Below are 21,034 nucleotides of genomic sequence, written 5' to 3'. Positions count from 1 at the left end.
GGAACAGTCCATATGATGAAAAGAAATCCATAAAGTCCAAGAAATCCAAGAAAAAAAAACCCATCCAAAACCAAAAAATCCAGAACACACAGCACGGAGACCCGAACACAATAAAAACGGTTCCGAACTGGACTTTAAAAATGGCGCCAACATACCCTTACGCTCCATTACGTAAATAACAATAACAAAATCTACATTACCGTTTGTAATCCAATAGCACCATCTAACGGTGAAAACATATACTGTTTATTCAAAGTTGCAAAACACACTTGTAATTATTTATACAATTATTTATCTATTGATTAAATATTTATTGTAGTAATAGTATTATATATTATATTTATACTATAATGTTGTTATTCAACCAATATTACTTATATATTAATATATTTATAATGTTATTATTAAACCAATATTACTGATTAATAAAATATTGAATATGTATAAACACTTACCTTGTATGGAAATTTATTAGAAAAAAAATCGAAAAAAATTGACTTTTTGTATATTTAACATTTATATTTTCTAATTAATATTTTCGACGTTATGATTTTCGAAATGATTACATTCGAAAATATAACTGCACACCCTAAGTTACACCTAACATATAGTTGATAAAATGACATATGCAGTATGATTTAAGGAAGGAAGAAAAAAGGGGGGAAAAAAGAAATCATTCTTAGTTCAATCCATCCTCCTTTTATGGAGAAATGATATAAAATATAAACATTACTATCTCCTAATTACATTATCTATGCGGTATGGTTTGGGTGACTTCAACAATACATGCATGGTTGTGATCACCTATGGATCTTCTATTTACAAGATTAGTTTATTTAGAAACACAATACGACAACTGTATGGGATGCCATTTTATTTGGATGCAATTTTTTCATAAATGTAAAACATTGCCATGTACTCTCAGCAAGGTGATCATAACGCATAATAAAAAAGGATGCCAATAAGCAATGGGATTTCTTATAGCAGGGTTGTCCAACTGTAGTCCTTGAAATGAATGCACATTTTACTCATGAATTTTAATTATTGGTATCCTCAAAAACGGTCAGGATTCCAGCCCTCGAGGCCCGTAGTTGGACAACCCGGTCTTATAGGATTCTTGTGGATATTCTTTGTCATATTGCATGTCATTTATACATTGGTGTATGATCGAAAATATAGTTTTTGGATAACGGAGTACCAAACAACAAGATTGAGTTTGTGAGTTGTTAGTAACAAAATTATTTGGAAAGAATAACACAAATCTCAACAATTGAAAAAAAAGAAATCGTACAATGGAAATAGTTGTAGAATAATTGTATTGAATATTTGTAATGAATATTTGTAATCTGACAAAATTATTACTTTGAACAAAAATATGGATTGATACATTAAACTATATGTTGAATTGAGGTGTATTTGGTTGTATCTGAACAAATCCAGTGTGTTCAATGGAATTGTTGGAAACCTCCTCCCTTATTGCTAGCACAGCACATGCAGGTATTACTCTGTGGACTCTGAGCCCCGATCTTCCATGAATTCACCATTTATACGCTCAGTAGGCCACAAACCTGTTCCATCAGTGGACATAATAGAAATTGTTCAGTCAAAGGAAGTCAAAAAACATTTTTCAATATGTGCTTAACCGCTCGACAATAGAATTACTGATCAACTGAGGTCAACATATATGAAGATTTGTACAGATCTTGCCTTTCACTTGCTTCATTTAAGTTCCTTTGCTTATGACAACATTTACTCCAGCTTTCCCCATATCGACATCTCATGTATGGAGACTTGTGTAAATTCAGTCTTTCTATATTACTTGGTTGATATTCAAAATAGGTTTTCAATTGTTTGTGCACCTGTCAGTATGCCACAGGGCTCTCAATACTCCTGGGCAGACTAGACCGCGTTTTCTGGCGTCTGCAACCCGTGGCCTCTGGCTGCGGTGAAGTCCGTGCTGCAGGAAATTGAACCTCTGCAGACCCTCTTGCAGTTCTCCCGGCGGCTCATTCACTCGCCTGTGGAATTGCTGCTCTTCAACGTGACCGCCTCCCTGACAGCCTCTCAATTGCTTCCGGCTCCTCAGCACTCCCCCATTGGCACCCGCTATGCAGTTCCTGGTCTCTCTCCTTTCCGGTAGGAAGCGCCTGCCTCCTTCAGCATAGCTCGCTTGCGTGTCTGCCTTTGGTTCTGCTTTCCGCTGCACCAGCTCTGCATCTCTCTTCTCCTCCTTCTCTAACTCCTATTTGAAAAGGCTCAACATTTTTGAATGCCCCTCACAGCCTATTGCAATTACAACAATATAACTAGTCTGCACATAAAGCTTGGTGTTTTTTTTTGCTCTATATTAACTCCTTTCTCCTCTTCATCGTCACAGTACTGTAGGTTTTATGGGAGTTGGAGTCCATAGGTTTTTTAGACTTTTTTAACACTGTATTGCTTTGAATACTTGTTTGAATTAAAAATGTCAGAAACAGAAGCTGTTATGTGAGAATTATGTGTATTTGAAGTGTGAATGGTGTCCTGCCTAGAGTATCTGGCAAGAAGAGGTCTTAGGGTTTTACCACTGGAAGGATTGGTAAAATGACCACAAGCAATCGGGAATCTAGGATAGGGTCTTCTTCACATGGAAGGGAAGAATACTGCATCCCTCCTGATGGTGTCCCCACATCTGCCCGACAGTTATCTCCCCCCATGTGATCCTTCCTCATAATACCACCCCCAGGGTCCGGGTCCGGATCAGGTAGTGGCTGCCATCCTCTTGCTACATGGGAGATTTTAGGCCTGGGACCAGTGATGACTCCACAGGATTCATCACAGATGCCAAAAGGGAGAACAGGTGGGGTCAGAGGCTTGCAAGTTCAGAGAGATTTTAAAGGAGCAACCTTGTAGGAGGCGATCCAGGCAAGAGCAGGTTTGCGAATTCCAAGGTCCAAGGAGAACGAGGATGAAAGACGAGTGGTCAACAGTGTCAAAAGAGGCAAAAAGGTTCAAAAGGAGGAATAAATAAAAGTTTAGATGGTGAGCATTAGAGAGAAGGTTGGATACATGCATGAGTGCAGTCTTGGTGGAGTTTTTACTATGGAAGCCAGATTGAAGTGGATCTCCAAGGCCATCAATCTCAAGGTACTTTGTGATCTGGTGAAAGACCACCCGCTCAAGAACATTTGAATAATGGGAAAGGGAGAAACTGGGAGAAACTGGGTGATGATTTGCTGGGATGTTTCGGTCAGCAGAGGGTTTCTTCAATAGGGGTACAACTGTTGCACATTTGAGGGAGACAGGGATGAGTTCAGCAGGGAGATGGAGGTTAAATAGCTCAGAAAAATAAGGGCAAGTGATTCAGACTTTGGCCATTTAGGGAGCAAATGGAGGATTGATAAGATTGCAGGGTGGGTTGGCAATGGATGGGTGCTAATTAAATAGGATATGTAAGGGGAGAAGTAGTTTAGCGTAGAAGAGGTATGAGAGATGTAGTGGACAGAAGGATGGCTGGGAAGGGAGAGAGAGTGCTGTGAGTGTCATTTAGAGATTCTATAGGGAAAGTAGTGAGCAAAGTAATTTGCAGAAAGGGGGAGATGATAGACATTGCCTTGGTTTAGATGAACGTTTGCGGGGTGATTGCGAAGGGAGGAGGCTAGATTTGTGAAGCAGGAGGATTCGACAGAGACCAGTGCAGAGGTTAGTGCATCAATGGAATTTTTGTAGACTAGATGTGGAGAAGGTGTCCGTAATTTGCACCAGTGTCACAGTTCAAGGCACATGTTTGTTTTGTGGGTCTGAATTTCAGAGGTAATCCAGAGCTAGGAAAGGGAAGATCTGAAGGTGCAAGCAGGATAGTGTTGGTCAAATGGAGTCATAAGCACATAGTGAAAATCAAAGAAAGCAATGGAAGAGGCCTGAATGGGGGAAAGAGAGAGGTCCTCACATCATCAAGATAAGGGGCAAGAGAGCCCTGTCTTAATTTCCTCAATCATTGAAGAGGGGAGGTGAGCAGTAGAAGGTGAAGGGAACAAGATTTTAGTGAACAATGGAGTGATCAGTGTCAGAGGGAACAGTGGAGAGGTCAGAGGAGGAGAGTGGATTAGAAAGACGAGGTCAAGAGAATTCCCACCAGAGTTAGTAGGCTGGTTGTGGAGGGAGTGGTCAGATAGTAGAGATTCAAGTTCAAGGCAGGGGGCTGCAGGGGTCTTGGGAAGGTTAAAGTCCTCCAGCATGACAATGGGGATGTCGGTAGGAAGTAACTGAAGGAGAAGGGTCAGATCAGGGAAGAATAAGTTGAGAGAGAACCATGCAGTTGATGGCGAGCCAGAACAGTGAGAGGAGTAGGAGGGAGGAGTTGAATAGTGGCATATTCAAAAGAGGAAGAGTTGCTGTCTGAGGGGGGTATAGGGGCAAAGTTGAGGGCGTTATTGTTAAAGGACACCACTGCCCTTGCCAATGCCAACAGGTCTGGAAGAGTGGAAGAAGGTAGAAGAACCAGAGTAGAGAGAAGCTAGTGTAGCAGAGTCATGAGGAGAGATCCAGATTTCTGTGATAGAACGAAGTGAAAGTTAGGTGATAAGAGTCGAAGTGCTCAGTGATGTAGGAAGACTTGTTACAGATGGATTGTACAGTGCAGAAGCCAAGTGTAAGGAGGTGGGTGAGAGGAGCAAGTGTTTTCTGGTAGGTGAGGGGAATAGATGAGGTTGAAGATCCTGCTAGCACAGGAGATTATTTGAGGGGTGGGGGGGGATGGAGATGCTTGAGACTGATGCAGAAGTTACACCAAGTTTAGGATGAAGGCTATGAGAGAAGGGAAGGAGAAGAATGAGTAGGAAGAATGGAGTAAAATTAAGATGCATTATGGAGGGTAGAAGAAATGGGTAAGTGAAGACGATGAAAAAAGGGTACAGACCAAGAACGGGGAGGGTAGATGGTTGAGAGGGAAGAGGTGGATGGCTGGCTGAGAAAAAGCAGGTGTAAGTTCTCAGTTGGGCTACTACAGGGGTATAGGCAACCTAATGACAGTTCCCAACCCAAAACAGCAATGTTCCTTGGTCCTGTGAGGTAATAGAAGCGCTCCAGGGAATGGATAGTCAATGAGTGGAAGGATCCCTATGTGTAGAAATTAAAGTCAGTAAAGGGGGTGGTTTGTGAAGTCCCGACTAGAACAGGGTTTGTGGCTCCTAGGCCTTTCCAGGACCAAACAGGAAACTGCCATTTGCTGATTTTGCACCTTGGCTGTAGACGTGCTAGGGAGACTGAATAAGAGAAGACAGTGTGTTGCGTGTCCTCTGGAAGTCAGTTGCAGTGTTCCCGATGTCATCGCACTTGCAGGCAGAGTCCTGGGTGGTGGTGTAGGCCTAGGGTTCTTGGTTTTGTAGGCAGGATCCTTCAGGTGGTTCACAAGGCTCGCTGGCAAAGCAATATGTGACCAAGAAAATATATATATTTCTGAGGCTTGTGGAATCTGCTTAGATCGCATGCTGTGCATAGGCCGACATTTAGTGGAAGCTGCGGAGTATTGCAGTTTGTTTTGCGAAACTCAAAAATGGGCGTCATTTTAGGGCGTGCCAGTAATACTATCCCATGTGTGACGTCCACTGTACCCATGATCCCTCACGCGTGTAGGACCCTCAGATTGTTTTTTTCCACCATACTGGTCGTAAGCATAGTTGCGGAGTTCCCTGGCTTTCAGCCGTTTTGTCATAATTCATCTAAAATTCCCCCTTCTTTAAGTCCCACGTCGAGATCCGAAGATCGACGTCGGTCTGAAGAACGAACAGTCGTCGAGACTGCACAACGAATTTGGGCCTCGGAAGGCCTCTGGCCTCAGCCCTGCAAGTAGGGAGAGTGGGGGGTGGACACACACACTCACACTCGTTTATTTCCTGCATATACTCGCCCGCTGCCATAAAGTAACATATGGAGAGTACTCCATTTAAATTCTGCCCCAAGTGCAACCGTAAGTTTCCTTGGGTAGATAAACATAACACTTGTAATCTCTGTCTGCCTAGGGATCACCCCGAAGCGTGTAAGCTCTTTAAAGCTAAAACACTCAAGTACCGCTCCTGTAAACGTTGGGCCCATTACGCCAGGCAGCTCGAGGCCATGGAGGCGGTGTGTTCCTTCAGTGATGGCAACAACGCCGACGTTTCGGACGGCGAGGGCACAGGGGCGTCGAAAGACACCCAAGCGCAAGTCCCCGGCCTCAGAGGATTGTCTGGCAGGACAGTTATGGGGAATACACCCGGCGACACGAGCGCTACCCACACTACTGCACCTAAGCACACTAAGCCCAGCCGGGACTCGACACGTGTGTCGAGTTTGTTAGGCAGAATCCTGTGCAGTGCTCTTAGGGACCACTACACACAATTAAGACTACAGGAGGCAATACAAGTTTTACTTTTGGTACAAGCCTGTACTACTATGTCAGAGTGGTAGCAGTGGCGGAGCAGCCAGGCCTATCTCAAGAGTATATGAGCAGTAGCAGAGATTACACAAAGGGACCACAATTACTGTGACTCAAGCAAACACTGACTCAAGGTTTCAGGTAGGAAAATATAGTACATTTATTTTTAAACCATTCGTTATAAACACAACACTTCTATTAAACTTCAATAAAAACCACACGTTAAATATACTACAACTAACCAATTCACTTTGTACAGTAAGTCTCAAGGTAAGTACCCTGTGTTTGAATGAACCGGTGTTAGGCACAAAACACGTTACCGCAAACACAATTGTGATCACTTTTTGACAGTTTGGTCTACTAAATAAACACGTATCCGTGACATGAAATGCTCCCGGGGCAAAAACACACTTGGCACCTGAGATACCCAGAGGGAGTTGGAGGCAAAAATCACAGGCAATATTTTGGTTAGGCAGACAGAATCGAGAAACACTCCGAGACAGGAGTTCGGGGGCCTGTTGCCGAAGATCACACAGACAGTTCACGATTCAACATAGCCAAAAGTACCTCAATATTGTCAATGTTCGGAAGCAAAAGTTATAAGAAGGAGGGAAGACAAGGGCAAGCCTTGGAAATGAAGAAAAAGGGATTCACCCAGTTTACTGAGCAGAACACAGTACCTTGTTCCAATGGTGCAGCTGGTGCCCTGGCAGTTGTTCCTGTTGGTTTCCCGCAGACCCACGATTCCTGGAGCTTCGTTGTGAAGGACGACGTCTAAAGGGGGTCTGCACCACACACGGATGAAGCCGGCAGCAGCGACGAGAAATAAAAGGTACACTCCTTAAAAACAAGAGAGGCTCTTCAGGTGGCTATCCAGACCACTACTGCAGCGTGCAGCGATTTCGACCAAGGAATAGGATTGTCTGGCTGTAGAAGATGAGCTGGTTATCCCCACCAAGCTCAAGGGAAGAAGACTCCAGACTGGATCTTCTCTAAGTCGTTGAAGGGAAGATAGCTTCAGCCCACCTAGACACCCAGGCGCCTTGAGGAGGGCTTCTGAGCAGAAACCCGCCAAAAGACAGTGAACAAAGAAGGCGAACATAGTTTGCCGTGCAAAGTAAAACACAAGAAGGACTTTAACAAAAAGAAATGGCGAATAAACCACACCGGAGACAAAAGAAAGACGATTTGGTCAAGCAGGTTTATGTTCGAGACTAATATAATAACCAAGAACAGTACCACGTTTATCTAATATAATCGCGGTAGAAAAGTTAGGGTAGATACCACTGCTACCAGCCAAGTCTAAATGTTAAAAGAGCGAAACAATGCTCTAGGAGTTACAGATAAAAAGGGATACGACTCAACCCTTTCCAGTACTCCATGGAAGATGGGGTGTACTGGATCTGTGGTAGATTGACTAAGTAAAGTTAATGGTAACTTTACCCTTTTCTGGGGGACGATAGTCGCCTCAGAAATGGAGTCGAGGGAAGTCTCAAAGACAACCCTGTGCCACGGCACTGAAGGTGCTGTGTGACACACAAAAAGAAGGGTGCTACTGAAGTGGTGTACTTCAGAGTCCACAATCACAAAAACAGATAGAAACCCATAGCAAAACACAGGTAAGAGTGGGGGAAAAGCTCTCGCTCTTACCAAGTGGAAAAAAAATAAACTCCAGAAGTCCAGCAAAGCTGCTGGGGGACTCACTAGGTGAGGGAAATTAGCCATAGATGAGAACTCTCCCTAACAGAGTCACTGGAAGAAAGAAGCACAAAGAGAGCGGTCCACAGAATCTGTGTCCTCTGGGCGTTTGAGGTCGAGATCGCCGCACGACACAAGGCAACCGTCCACGATTGCCAAGGGTGCCTCACTCCCCAAAAGTTACGTAGGTAGGCTCGTCAGAAGACGAATCCGACCTCTACCCCCAAGCAGCACGCTTAAAGTCGACTCCGGCAGCCCTTTCCACGTCTGCCTCCGAGTCTCGACGCACACACTCTAAGGCTACAGAAACTAGCCAGACCACCCCCGAATCTCGGCGGCAGGCGTCGAAAGATTCAGAGAAGGTCCAAAAATCAGGAAAAACATGCCTCTACTCGGGGGTACAGGGAAAACAGCAGAAGAAGTCATCAAAAAAACCTCTGTACCCCAGGCCCGGAAGGACGAGCATAAATCCTCAGATAAAGACAAATCTAAGACCCCTGAACCTGTCACTAGACCGAAGGTTGTCCCTCCCACTACACAGGATATGGGAATAGAAGAGGAGCCTCAGCAAGAGGTGCTCATTCCCAGTTCCAGGGAATGGAGTTCTGAGGACATCGACAGGGTGATGAGAAGAATGTCATTTATGGCTAATTTCTATGAGAAAAACCCAGACTATTTTCTGAGTTATCAGAATACCCCTGTCACCTCTACTCCTTCAGGATCCAAAGACCCTCAGCCTCCTAGTAAAAGACCTCAGAATGAGACACCAGCTCAAGGTCTGATTTCAGACCCACTCTCTGTGCAACCTTACCATCAGTATGCTGAAGATCCAGACATACAAGTACTGGACGACCAAGCAGGGGTCGATTATTACGGAGACGACGAGGACCAGGACGACGAGGAGGAAGATGATGAGGCAGAGGCCTATAGTCTAGACTCACCTATCCCCAAAGATCCACCTGTCAATGACTCACCTGTGGATAATCGGCCACTTCTGAATGAGGTCTTAGCTAGAGCAGCAGAGCATTTTCACATAGACACTCAAGGGGCTCAAGAAGAAAGGGACTTTGCAGAAGGGATCATGGGGGACAAGAAGTCTGTTGCACAAGCCATACCAATTCTGAAGTCTATCCAACGCAGAATTGACTCCTCCCTCCTCAACCCTAATCTCACCCGGGCAGACCACTCCAGAATTGAAAAATCATTCAGGGCCTCCCCTTACGACCCACTTTACATAAGGGGTCAGCTTAAGCCTGACTCTTTGGTAGTTACTACCACCAGGAAAAGAGCGGGGACACCTGTAGCATCATCTGAAGCTCCCCCAGACAAAGGGAGCAAGAAAATATATGGTCTAGGAAGGAATGTGGCTTCCAATTCCGCTTACCAGGCAAGAATTGCGAATACCACCACTCTGCTGGCAAGTTATGATTGTCACCAATGGGAGCAAGTTCGTTGCCCTCATTGCGTCCGCACCAGAACCACTAAAGGGCCAGTTAGCCCAGATTGCGTGGGAGGGTAGATCGGTGTCCGGGTGATTCTGAAAGCGACTTTTGACGCAGCAGACAATGCAGGCCGGCTCATTGCAGAGAGCACTGTCATAAAGAGACACGCTTGGCTGAGACAGTCAGGATTCAAACCCGAGACCCAGGCTACTCTTATCGACATGCCGGTGGAACCGAATGTCTTGTTTGGGAAAGCGGTAGAGGAGGCACTGAAAGTTGCCAAAGAAGAATACGATACTCTAAGGTCCCTGGGACAATTAACTAACAAACCCATGAACCAAAGAGGGAATAATAATTTTCGTCGCCCACGCGGACAAAATTCCCAGAGGGGTTCTAATTACTCACGGGCCCAAGGTACATCATGGGTTGGCAACCAAGAAACTACCCAGGGTTACGGCAGAGGTAACCAGAGGGGCCGTGGTAGAGGGAGAGGCAGCCCAGGTAGAGGCGGTATGCCTCCCAGCAGTGACGCTGCGCTCAGGGTCCCTTCCCATGCATCCCCAGTAGGGGGGCGCATTTCCACCTTCACCCAGGCATGGGAAGGGATCACCTCGGACAGATGGGTGCTGTCCACAGTGTCCGCAGGATACTGCATTGAACTGTTGGAGCGTCCCCGCGACCACCCTCCGAGACAAAAAATACACTCCCTGGACCACCAAAAGATCCTCTTCGAGGAAATCGTCAATCTTCTTGCAAAGGACGCGATAGAACTCGTCCCGGGCAACCAGGTAAACAAGGGTATTTATTCAACTTACTTCCTTGTGCCAAAAAAAGATCTGACAATGCGCCCAGTATTAATTAGACTTACGCCCTGCAAACAAGTATGTCAATCCCCAAAAATTTCACATGACTACACTCCAAGAGGTAATCCCCCCTCCTAAAAAAAGGAGATTACATGGCAACATTGCACATGAAAGATGCCTATTTTCATATTTCCATGTTCCCAGCGCACAGAAGATTCTTGCGCTTCAAGGTGGACGGTCAGCACTACCAGTTCAAGGTGCTGCCCTTCGGTATAGCCTCGGCTCCAAGAGTATTCACCAAGGTACTGGCGGTAGTGGCGGCGGCACACCTACGCAGGGAGGCAATCCCAGTGTACCCTTACCTGGACGACTGGCTCATCACGGGGGAGACGCCAGTAATTTGCAAATCCAACGGCCAAAGAACGATCAACCTCCTCTTCGAATTGGGTTTCTCAATCAACGAGAAAAAATCAAGCCTGGTGCCAAGCACCTCCAAACAGTTCCTAGGAGCTGTCCTAAACACTCAAGAGGGGATGGCCTTTCCATCAGAGGAAAGAATTCGGAATCTACTACTGCAAATTCCTCAATATCAGCCCGGTCGCCAGATAAGGGTGCGCAAAGCAGTGGGTTTGCTAGGCATGATGGCATCATGCATTTACCTGGTTCCCCACACGCGCCTGCTACCCATGCAGGAATGGTTGGCAAAACAGTGGTCTCAGGCAAGTGGTCAGTGGGATGATCTAGTGGCCGTTTCGCCAACACTGGTACAAAGTCTTTGCTGGTGGACAAGAGAGAACCTGTCAAAGAGGAAACCCTTTTACGATCTAGAGATACAGGCGGTAGTCACTACGGACGCATCCCTGTCAGGGTGGGGAGCACACCTCCTTCACCGCACAGCTCAGGGTCTCTGGTCTCACACAGTGGCCACGAATCACATCAATCTGCTAGAACTTCTGGCAGTCTTCAGAGCGCTTCGAGCATCCGAACCCCACCTGTTGAACCTGTCATTGCGGATCTTAACAGACAGCACCATGGCGATGTTTTACATAAACAAACAAGGGGGCACTTGTTCGCCAAATCTGTCCAGGCTTGCCCAGAGAATTTGGACATGTGCACTCAGACGGAACATTTACCTGTCATCCCAATATGTTCCAGGGGATCTCAAATCACTAGCGGACGCTTTAAGCAGAGATCCCCTCCTGGAAGAAGTAGTAGGAGATCTCTTCTCACAGTGGGGTTTCCCTACCATAGACCTATTCGCCACAAGCGAAAACAGACAATGCCCAGGATTCGCATCCAGGTTCCCCCAGCCAGGCTCCATGGGGAACGCTCTATGGATGAACTGGTCAGGGATGTTTGCCTACGCTTTTCCACCAACCCGTCTGTTGAGGAAGTGTGTAACAAAGTGTGTGGTGGAAAGTACCAGTGGTTAAAGCCTTTATGGAAGGGGTAAAAGAGACTCCACCCTCCAATTTCCAACCCACCACCAGGATGGGACCTTAATGTGGTGCTTGCTAAACTCATGGGGCCCCCCCCTTCGAACCCATGCATAAAGCTAATCTCAAACACCTGACTTGTAAGACTGCCTTCTTAGTAGCCATTACATCCATAAGGAGGGTCAGTGAGATTCAGGCTCTGTCAGTGCAGGATCCTTTCTTTACTGTTCCTAAGGATAAACTGGTTCTACGAACTCATTCATTTCAAAATGTCATGTTAACCAGTCCGTTGAGCTTCCGGCCTTCTTCCAAGAACCCAAAAGCTCTGCTGAGGTGAAACTACACACACTAGATGTGCGAAGAGCCGTCCTCTACTACGTAGACAAAACCAGACCGCTTCGTCAGATGTATCCAACTGCGTTGCTCCCTTTCAGATGCAACTCTGCCTTTTACGCCAAGGGACCACTCTACAAGAGGCACAGGGGCCACTCTGGCTTTCATTGCAAATGTACCCCTTGACACCATTTGCAAAGCAGCTACATGGAGCTCTATTCACACCGTTACTCAGCACTACTGCATTGACACTCATTCCAAGACAGATACTCAAGTCAGACAAGTGGTTCTAAGACATTTATTTGGTCATGACCCTTCTCACACCCAACCTCCTTCTAACACTGCTCGCTAATCTATGCACAGCATGTGATCTACGCAGATTCTACACGAGTCTCAGAAGGGATACATTACTCGCCGTAATCGTATTTCTGATGCTTGTATCTGCTTAGATTCACATGCTTCCTCCCCTCTGAGAGAAGGCGCATGGATGCTTGTGGTCTTATCTTTATATCGGCTTGGATAATCTGTACTCATGCTACTCCTCATGCTACCTCATGTCAGAAAAAATATAATATGAGTGTCCTACACGCGTGAGGGATCATGGGTACAGTGGACGTGACACTAGGGATAGTATTACTGGCACGCCTAAGTCGACGCACATTTTCGAGTTTCGAAAAACAAACTAATACTCCGCAGCCTCCACTAGATGTCGGCCTATGCACAGCATGTGAATCTAAGCAGATACAAGCATCAGAAATACGATTACGGTGAGTAATGTATTTATATATATATATATATATATATATATATATATCCTGGCCTGCGGTAGCGGCCATGTAGTTATGGTTAAGTTGCTAAACCCATAGGAAGAGCACTTTTTGGGTGGCTTATAACTCTGCTCCCCCTGGACGAGTCCTCACCAAACTTTGCAAAAAAGTATATGGCTCACTCTGAATTCGCAAAGTTTGGTGACGTTTGGTCAAGAGGGGGCAAAGTTATAGGGGGGGGTCCCAAAATTTCTTTTTTTCCCATAGACATAATGGGGAAAAACTTTGGTCACGCCTACAGCCCAAACCACTGGACGGATTGTCACCAAGTTTTTTTTTAAACGACCAAAACATAAGGCAAAAAAATGTGTGTTATCTATGTCCACTCAAAGATGACATCACATATCTGGCTCACTTATTTTGGTTCACTGAAAAATCTAGGCCAGGTGGTTTTATTCACTGACAATCAGAATATTAAAATTCAAAAGGTGCTGTATATCAAAACGTTAACCTTGTTGTATGTTCTTAAAGTACTTTCCTTAGAGTTTGGTCTCAAGTCATGGTGCACATGCATGGGGCAATAGCAGGCCTGAAACACACAATTCATTTGTATACAGAAAGATAAACTTTAATGCTATTAACATTTTCTGATGATGCTGTTTCTTTCTTCCTTACTTTAGTTTCCCTGTATGTGCCTCTGATTTATATGCATTGTGGGTCTTCATATTGTTTGTACTAGCACAAGTGTGTAGTAAGTCTTGAATTGTTAGCTAGTTTTACATGTTTAACATTACACAATCACCCCCGACATCTTGTTACCAACATAATAAAAACAACCCCTTGTAGGTAGGGACTTTTCATCAACATTAATTTCACATGTGATGACATTAGTGCAACTTAACCATAATGTCCCCTTAACTAAGTTTTTTCATTGAATATATATATATATATATTAGTGAGCACCTGAAAATTCATTACCTCTTGAATCTTCTATACTAAAGGTTATTTTGTTAAACCGTGGATCTTCATTTTATTTTTTTAAAGTGCAAATAAAATATGGTATCGTCCATAAAAGATCTTGCTTTGTGCAATCTACAACAGGCAAACATTGGCTTGGGTGGAAAGAAACTTTTCCATGCTTTTCTGAATTCCTGATCACTGGAAGCTTCCGGGTTACCAATTTTTATCCACGAGTTGATGTACATGCATAAAAATGACCTCCCTCCCCCAGCACTCTCTCGCTCCACCCCCTCCAGCACTGTTTGTTTTAATAATTTATAATGCGCACCGAGGTACCCGAAGGCTTAAGGGCGCAGAACAAAACAAACACCATCAATACAAACCAAGATGTACAATATCACAAGAACAAACAAAAAAGTATATAGAACATCCAAGGGAAAAATACAGACCAACACCTTAGAAAATGATGAGTGACTAAGGCTCATTAAACATACAAAGAGCTGCATATATGAGAAACTCCCATAACACTGATGTACATCAAAGAATAAGATTACAACTAGAGGACCCTCTGAAGAGGTATTTACACTATCCTAAGAACGCAGGTAAGGTGCTAGACCCACACCCCTCTAGAATACAGACATTATTAGAGTGCGAGCACCAGTCTTTTAGGTCCAACCTGCAGAGAATCTTCAAGTCAGATAATCTGACCACAACCGGCCCAGTTCTTTGTCTTAGCCAAGCTAGGGCCTTGTAGCAGAAGGCTTCCCTAGGCTCCGGACCATCAACCTTGCAGATATTGGTAATAACGTTTCTCTGGTCCATAACAGTCCTGTATACTCCTATCATCTACTTTGGGCATTTGACACTTTCCTAGGCTCAGATTCTGCAAGTATCCCAACTTGAGAGTGCCATTCGCCGATGTAGGTTGTTTAGTCACTTTTTGACCCAGTCTCTGAGCGAATACTGGTAGAGAAGAGAGTGAATCCAGTACAGAGCCAGAAGTGTCAATATTGGAAGTGTCAATCCTTTTGTTGGTAGCCATAATAGGCTTGGTGGGCGCCAAAGGCTCCCTACTTGAGGGATCGGTTTGTGAGGCCTGCTCTAGCAGCTCACTTTGTATATTAGCTTGACAGGCTTTGTCCCATTTGGATGACTGAATCCCTACGGTTGGACTAAGGGGCTCATTAGTTTGTGAATCAGTGTTAACTCTTGGTGAATGCAAGTCCGCCACCCAGTTATTTAATGATTCCACCAATAGTCCAAGGTCAAAAGGGCTAGTGCATAGGAGTACCTCTTTGGCAATACAGGCCATAAGACCTGGCCATTGAGTGAGAACTGATTGTTCTGGTTGAAGAGGGTTAGGCCTAACCCCCTCTAGCGAAGCAGCTTAGATGGCATAAGATAATCCATATTAGTACCTGTATATTTCTCAAACCCTTCTGAGGATAATGGAACAACAGGAGTAGGGGCAGGCTCCATAATATCACTATTATCAGTTCTTGGAGCCCCAAGGATATGGATCCTGCGAGATTAGGCATCAAGGGAGAGTTATCAGGTTCTTGGGTTGGGCATTTAAAGGAGGAGGCATCATACTCAACTTTGTGTATTTCCAACTCAGAAGAGTCCCCCTGCAGTCTCGGTCTCCTACGAGAACTGCGAGTCAGGACCTCTAAAACGTGGTCTCTAATAGGTTAAGGGGAAGAGGTCACTAAGCCTCCTGGTCCCGCTTTTGCCAGTATTACAAAGGACTTATCAAGCGGCGCGGGGGTATCAAATTTATAATCCTGGTCCCTCAATCGTAAACCATAGGCACCCCCCTTTTTGCTAGCAGCCATGGTCTCGCCCGGGATCAGGAGCCTTAAGTAAAGAGATAGTCACTGAGAGCAGGGTCAGCAGCACGAAAGCCGCGACTGGGCCTGTAAACAGCGCCTCTCTGTCGGGCTATCACTGCAGTATCCACAGGGGGAAATAAGCCCTTACTGCGTCGGTAAAGACTTCCAGCCGGAGACGCTGTGCCTCTCCGGTACTCACCGCCCCAAAGAATTAAGAGGCAACTGAAGAGCCGAGGGGCGAGGAGGATCCGGCTTCAGCCTCCACACCCCAACGCTGCAAGCCGTGAACCCCGCAGAGGCCGCAGGAGCTGCCAGAATATGCAGCCGACATGCCTGCGAAACAGATCAGAATAGAGGAAAGGACCTAAGCCACCATCGAGCGTCAAGCTGCACGATAACAAAATGCAATGAAAATATCCCTGCTACCCAGCCCCTCAACCATTCAAAACAAAATGAATGCAGAGAAATCAAACCTTCGTGTCTTTTAGAACGGAAGAAACCTGGTCAACGTATGGCCAGGTATTACGATTATGGCAGTACACGGCAAATACCTATCCCATGCCCACATAAAAGCCAACGCAATTGGCTTTGTGAATGCTTGTTTTAATTTTTAAAGCATTGGTTTTTGTACTCAAAATTATTAAATCCTAAACACTGTAGGTGATTTAAGATTTTAAATTCGCCTCAGTAAACACATTTTTATAAAACTGATGTAGTGAAGAGTGGACATTACTGTTAAGCTTTTAAGAACAGCATAACATGGGTGCGATAGGTGGTTATCTCCTGTAGCATTAATACATAAAACAGTTGATTATGTTGGTGGTAGAAGATCTTGGAGAAGGGAGTCTTTTCTTCAGTTATAGCATTACTGACATTGCTTAATTGCAGCAATTTCTTCTTTAAAACCTGATAGATGTTTACAATGGTTCCCTTACTATGGTAAATGTTGGTATATTTAAATGTTTTTAGTTTGACCGTTTGATTGAATTTGTATTGGAAAATGTTGCCTCTTAATTTTTACAACATTTATGTAACATCTTTGTGCAACTAAAACCCGGTTTAACAGCATGCATTTTTCTCTACTACTTCAAGCATACACTCTCACAATTCCGTGATTGATTTTAACAAAAAATCACTTGTCCTATATTGTGTCCTTCACATTGGTAAATGTAGCAAGGGGTTTCTAAATATTTTCTTACATGAATACATTTATCTAACAATGTAAAAGTTCAAAACAAAGTTTCAAAAATAACTAATTCGAAAAATTATGATTATGAAATAAAATCAATATCCTCATTGCCCTGATAGGGCATCAGGAAAAAAAGGGTGAATGTGTTGCATTTTGTAAATGTTGTATTAAATAGTTTCCAATCACAGTTCAATAATATGATGCAAGAATCTTGTTTATGCACATTTTTGTTTCAGTTGCAGGAAAAGTCTTAGAAATCACAGAACTCCCAGAAGGAATATGTCGTGCAGATGCTGAAAAACTCTTTGGTGAACTATTTAAAGCTGGTGCCAAGATCCGTTGGCTACGGGATCCACAGTCTCAGCAGAGCCAGCAGCACCATCATCACTATTGTGGTAGTGGAGACAGCAATGCAAATACTGAGCACTCCAAACCTTCTGCAGACTTTGCCTCCACATACACAATTCTAGCAACGTTCCCTACTATTTCATCTGCGCAAAATGCATTGAAGAAACAAAATAACTCTATGAACAAGTTCAGACTGAGAACAAGCAGGAAGCACTATGACTTTCATACTCTGGAAAGGGCTAGTTCCCAGTAGCATACCGCATTGTTGGACATTCAGTCACCTCCATTGGCCGAAATTCGTTGATCTGATTGGTTTTGCTTTTCAGATTGAGGAACCTGCTGAGATACTGTCATGTGAAAATATATTTGGGGGAAAGAAATATTCAGCAAGACCACACAATACACAGTATACAAGGTGCCTGTTAAAATCCAGATTAATGCAACACCGTTTGACCAACAATGTTTCTAAATTGCCTCTTTTGTAAAAGATTTGCTTCGTATTCCTAAACTCTTGTATCTATCCCCAAAAACTATATTGTACAGCAATTTTTTTAAAGCAAAAATAAACGGATTCCCGTACTACAAACGCCCAAATTCTATCCCTTTCCACAACCAGCACACTCCCATTTCTTGAGGAGGGGAATTTTGCCAGAATAAGTAAACAATTTGATCAACAGCAAGAGTGTAAAGGGTTTTCAAGGTAATATATTCCTCTTCCTTTACAGTGCATCTCCTTTTAAAGGAAGGGAAAGTTAAAAAAAGATTATTTAAAAAAACCTCAGTGTGTCCTTTTTAGTGATATGCATTTAGACAGCGTGAACCTTAATTGTAAATAAATTATGTTCCTAAAGGAATTATTTTTATCAAGACATTTTTCGCGATAACATTTAGTGGGGAACAGGAATATGTCTTAGACACCAAAGAAAACCTTAAGCATTTTGCTACAACAAATAAAATGTGCATCACTCCATAGCAAACCTAAATGTGTTATTCAAATTATTAATTGTGCAGGTACGCACACACATCAGAAGAACCCTTTGTCCCACTTTTATTTATGTATTCAGGATAATGCATTCATTTTAGTGCTGGAACCACTTTGGTGGTTCCACGTTTTGTCCATCCTTTTGCTGAGAGCATCTTTGGATTCAACCATATTAATTTCACATATGAAAACGAAAGCTTTCCTCCCCCGATTTGTGTAATTTGCAAGGCTGTACAATGCGTGCTGATGCAGGCCTTTTCAGTTAAAACGAATAAATGTTTACAAATACAGCATACTCTATAGTGAACTTTTTTTAACCATACCAAGAAAAAGTAAAACTTTTATTCGGTTCATTTGTTGAATCAAACTCAAATGTGTGGTTAATATTTTTAAGCAGCACTAAATCCAACTCTTAGGAAAGAACCTCTGCACTATGCCTCTTGATAAAAAGTCTTTACACTCTTGTACCAACTTCTGTAACATGATTGGAATGTGTTTCTGTATGTTGAAATTGTGTGTATATGTATATATATAAATATATATCTACATTTTGTATGTATACTTGCAGACAATGACAGCTCTCTGATAGTGTTGTCGTGCATTTGCAAGATGCCTGCTTTTCACCAGGTTTACCTTTATTTGAGAAGTCCTTATGATGTGAAAACAAGCAATAGACAGTTTTGTGATACCTGTCTGCATGTAACCTGGGGGTAAATGGCTAAATATACAAAGTGAGATTTAAACAACTAAATTATTGTTTTTCCTTCACGCCACCAAAAGAAATCAAATTTGCGTGGTTTTGAAAACCGGAAGAAATGTCAGTTCATTAGATCGCTTTATGTTGTGAAAATTTATAAATTATTTGAAAGAATCTTAAACGAATACAAATTGTTGTTTTCTACAAAATGTGGTTGGCTTAAATTTCCCACATGACTTGGTGAGTCTTTGTGTGAAGATATTTTATCGAAAACCAAAATCACAATTAAGTTTGAAATGCTTAGAATAATCTATGCACAGCTGCCTGTCGAAAGTGTTAATTCAAGGGCAAACGTAGCAGTAGGGACTACAGTGCTGAAAGTCGTTATTCTCAGAACCTGCTCCCAAAATATTTATCACATACAATGATTTATGTCTGATTAGCTTACACATCTGTGTATTTGTGGGCTACAATTCCTTCTGTGTTCTATTTAGCTGTCCCCCTGTCCATGTCCAACAAACCATTGTACTTAGACAATTATCTGATTTTTCTACCAAAGAAATAACTAATATGACCCAAAACTCACTGGCAATCTCCTCTGTGTTCTCTTTAGTACCCCATCATTTAATTATTTTTTAACTGCTTCCGGGCATTCTAGGTCATACTAGGCAGTCCTTCGAACAATATTGCAATACTGTTCTTTTTTTTTTGTCTATCACACATTGTCCAATTTGAATCACAAACGTATGAACAGAGACTGCAAACTCTGCAAGTGTACAGGCTGACAGAGAGAATGGCGAGTGCAGCTGTGGCTGAAGATACATTTTTGAAACAAAAGTACATTACAAGAAGAAATCTATTTAACAGAACTGTAGTAATCCTAGAGGTTATTGTCTTGGGCTGGGCGATAAAGGTTTAGGGGTAGCATAAAATAGAAGTAAACATATACAGGAAAGTTAAAGGATAATCCTATATGGCAACAGTGGGAATAGAAATAGCAAATTAATTAAAGATTCAGCTTGAACATGCAGATACTATTTCAGCCTTGTGGTTCTAATCAGTCTTCAGTGGATGCAGAAGGTACACATTGGTGCATGAACAAAGCCTTATGATAGTTGTTAAAATCAATTTTCTTTGCTAGCCATGTTCCCTTTGTGTTTTATATCAGTAAATGAAGATGTTACAGGAGGTCCGTAGTATTGTACTCTTATCCCTGAAATTTAAATTTGAAACACTGGATTAATCACTGTTGTGCAGTCCTAGGGATAAAGGGTTTATCAGCCACTTTTACTACCTATAAATAAGTAAATACTCCCAACAAAAATATGAAAGCAACACACAGGAGCCTGTCCCCCTACTGTCATTCACACAGTTCAATGGATATATGTACCACAGGAGGAAACTCTACTATTATTACTGTCTGATCTGAAGAGGTAACAATGTATTTTAATGTGTATGAATAACATGGTGCAATTCTTTTTTTATTTATTTCAACATATTTCTGTTTTATAGATAAAACATATTTTTACTCTCTTATTAAAGTACTCCCATTGCGAATGGGACTTGCTTTATTACTCCTTTGAGGGTGTAGGAGTATGACATGGACACATGGATGGTAAGTTGATTGGTAAAGACTTTTATCAGTAACAAAATGAGGGGGATTGGAGAAAATGATTACTAACCCTACCCCTCAGAGGGGTTTCCCTTCCTCAACAAAACTAGCTAATGAAACTGTCAAAGTCCATAGTAAAGTTCGCTTTCCTGTGTCCAAATCCTAACCTATCCCTCACAAGCTAAACTCAACATAATGTCTCTTTTGATGCAGACCTGCAACCTGGTCTTGTAGTTCAAAACAAAAGTTCAAAAAGGTGTATAAAAGCAGCCAAAGGTTCCACAAGACTCAATGGGTTGATTCCCTTTCCCCAAAGACTTTCCACTTTATCCAAGATAGTCTCTATCTTTAATGGTCAGGTTAAGTCTTTATCTTTACTTCGCAGGCCTGGTTGCCAGGCCCTGTAACAAGAAAGAATGGCCTGAATATCCTTTCCAAGCCGTCTTGAGGATCCCAGACCCTTGGTGGGCAGACCCGACTCCAAGGTACTGTAGCGATAAAGAATAGCCTGGTCCTCTCTCCAAAGCTTTGCTCAGATTTT

At 43.2% G+C, this 21,034-nt stretch overlaps 1 protein-coding gene across 10 annotated transcripts in view; it reads left to right on the top strand.

Moving 5' to 3' along the window:
• Positions 1–18,935, top strand: part of R3HDM1 (R3H domain containing 1) — a 1,943,510-nt gene extending 1,924,575 nt beyond the window's left edge. For all 10 annotated transcript variants that reach the window (XM_069616551.1, XM_069616544.1, XM_069616545.1 and 7 more), the window contains one exon: positions 17,091–18,935. In XM_069616551.1, the coding sequence (XP_069472652.1) occupies positions 17,091–17,455 (365 nt within the window). In that variant the 3' untranslated portion in view covers positions 17,456–18,935. The remainder of the gene's footprint in view (positions 1–17,090) is intronic.
• Positions 18,936–21,034: the final 2,099 nt, after the last annotated feature.

The sequence above is a fragment of the Ambystoma mexicanum genome, chromosome 9 (assembly GCF_040938575.1).
Source record: "Ambystoma mexicanum isolate Mex_15411 chromosome 9, UKY_AmexF1_1, whole genome shotgun sequence".
Taxonomy (NCBI): domain Eukaryota; kingdom Metazoa; phylum Chordata; class Amphibia; order Caudata; family Ambystomatidae; genus Ambystoma; species Ambystoma mexicanum.
Note: the sequence above shows the minus strand (reverse complement) of the source record. Positions and strands in the feature narration are given on the sequence as shown.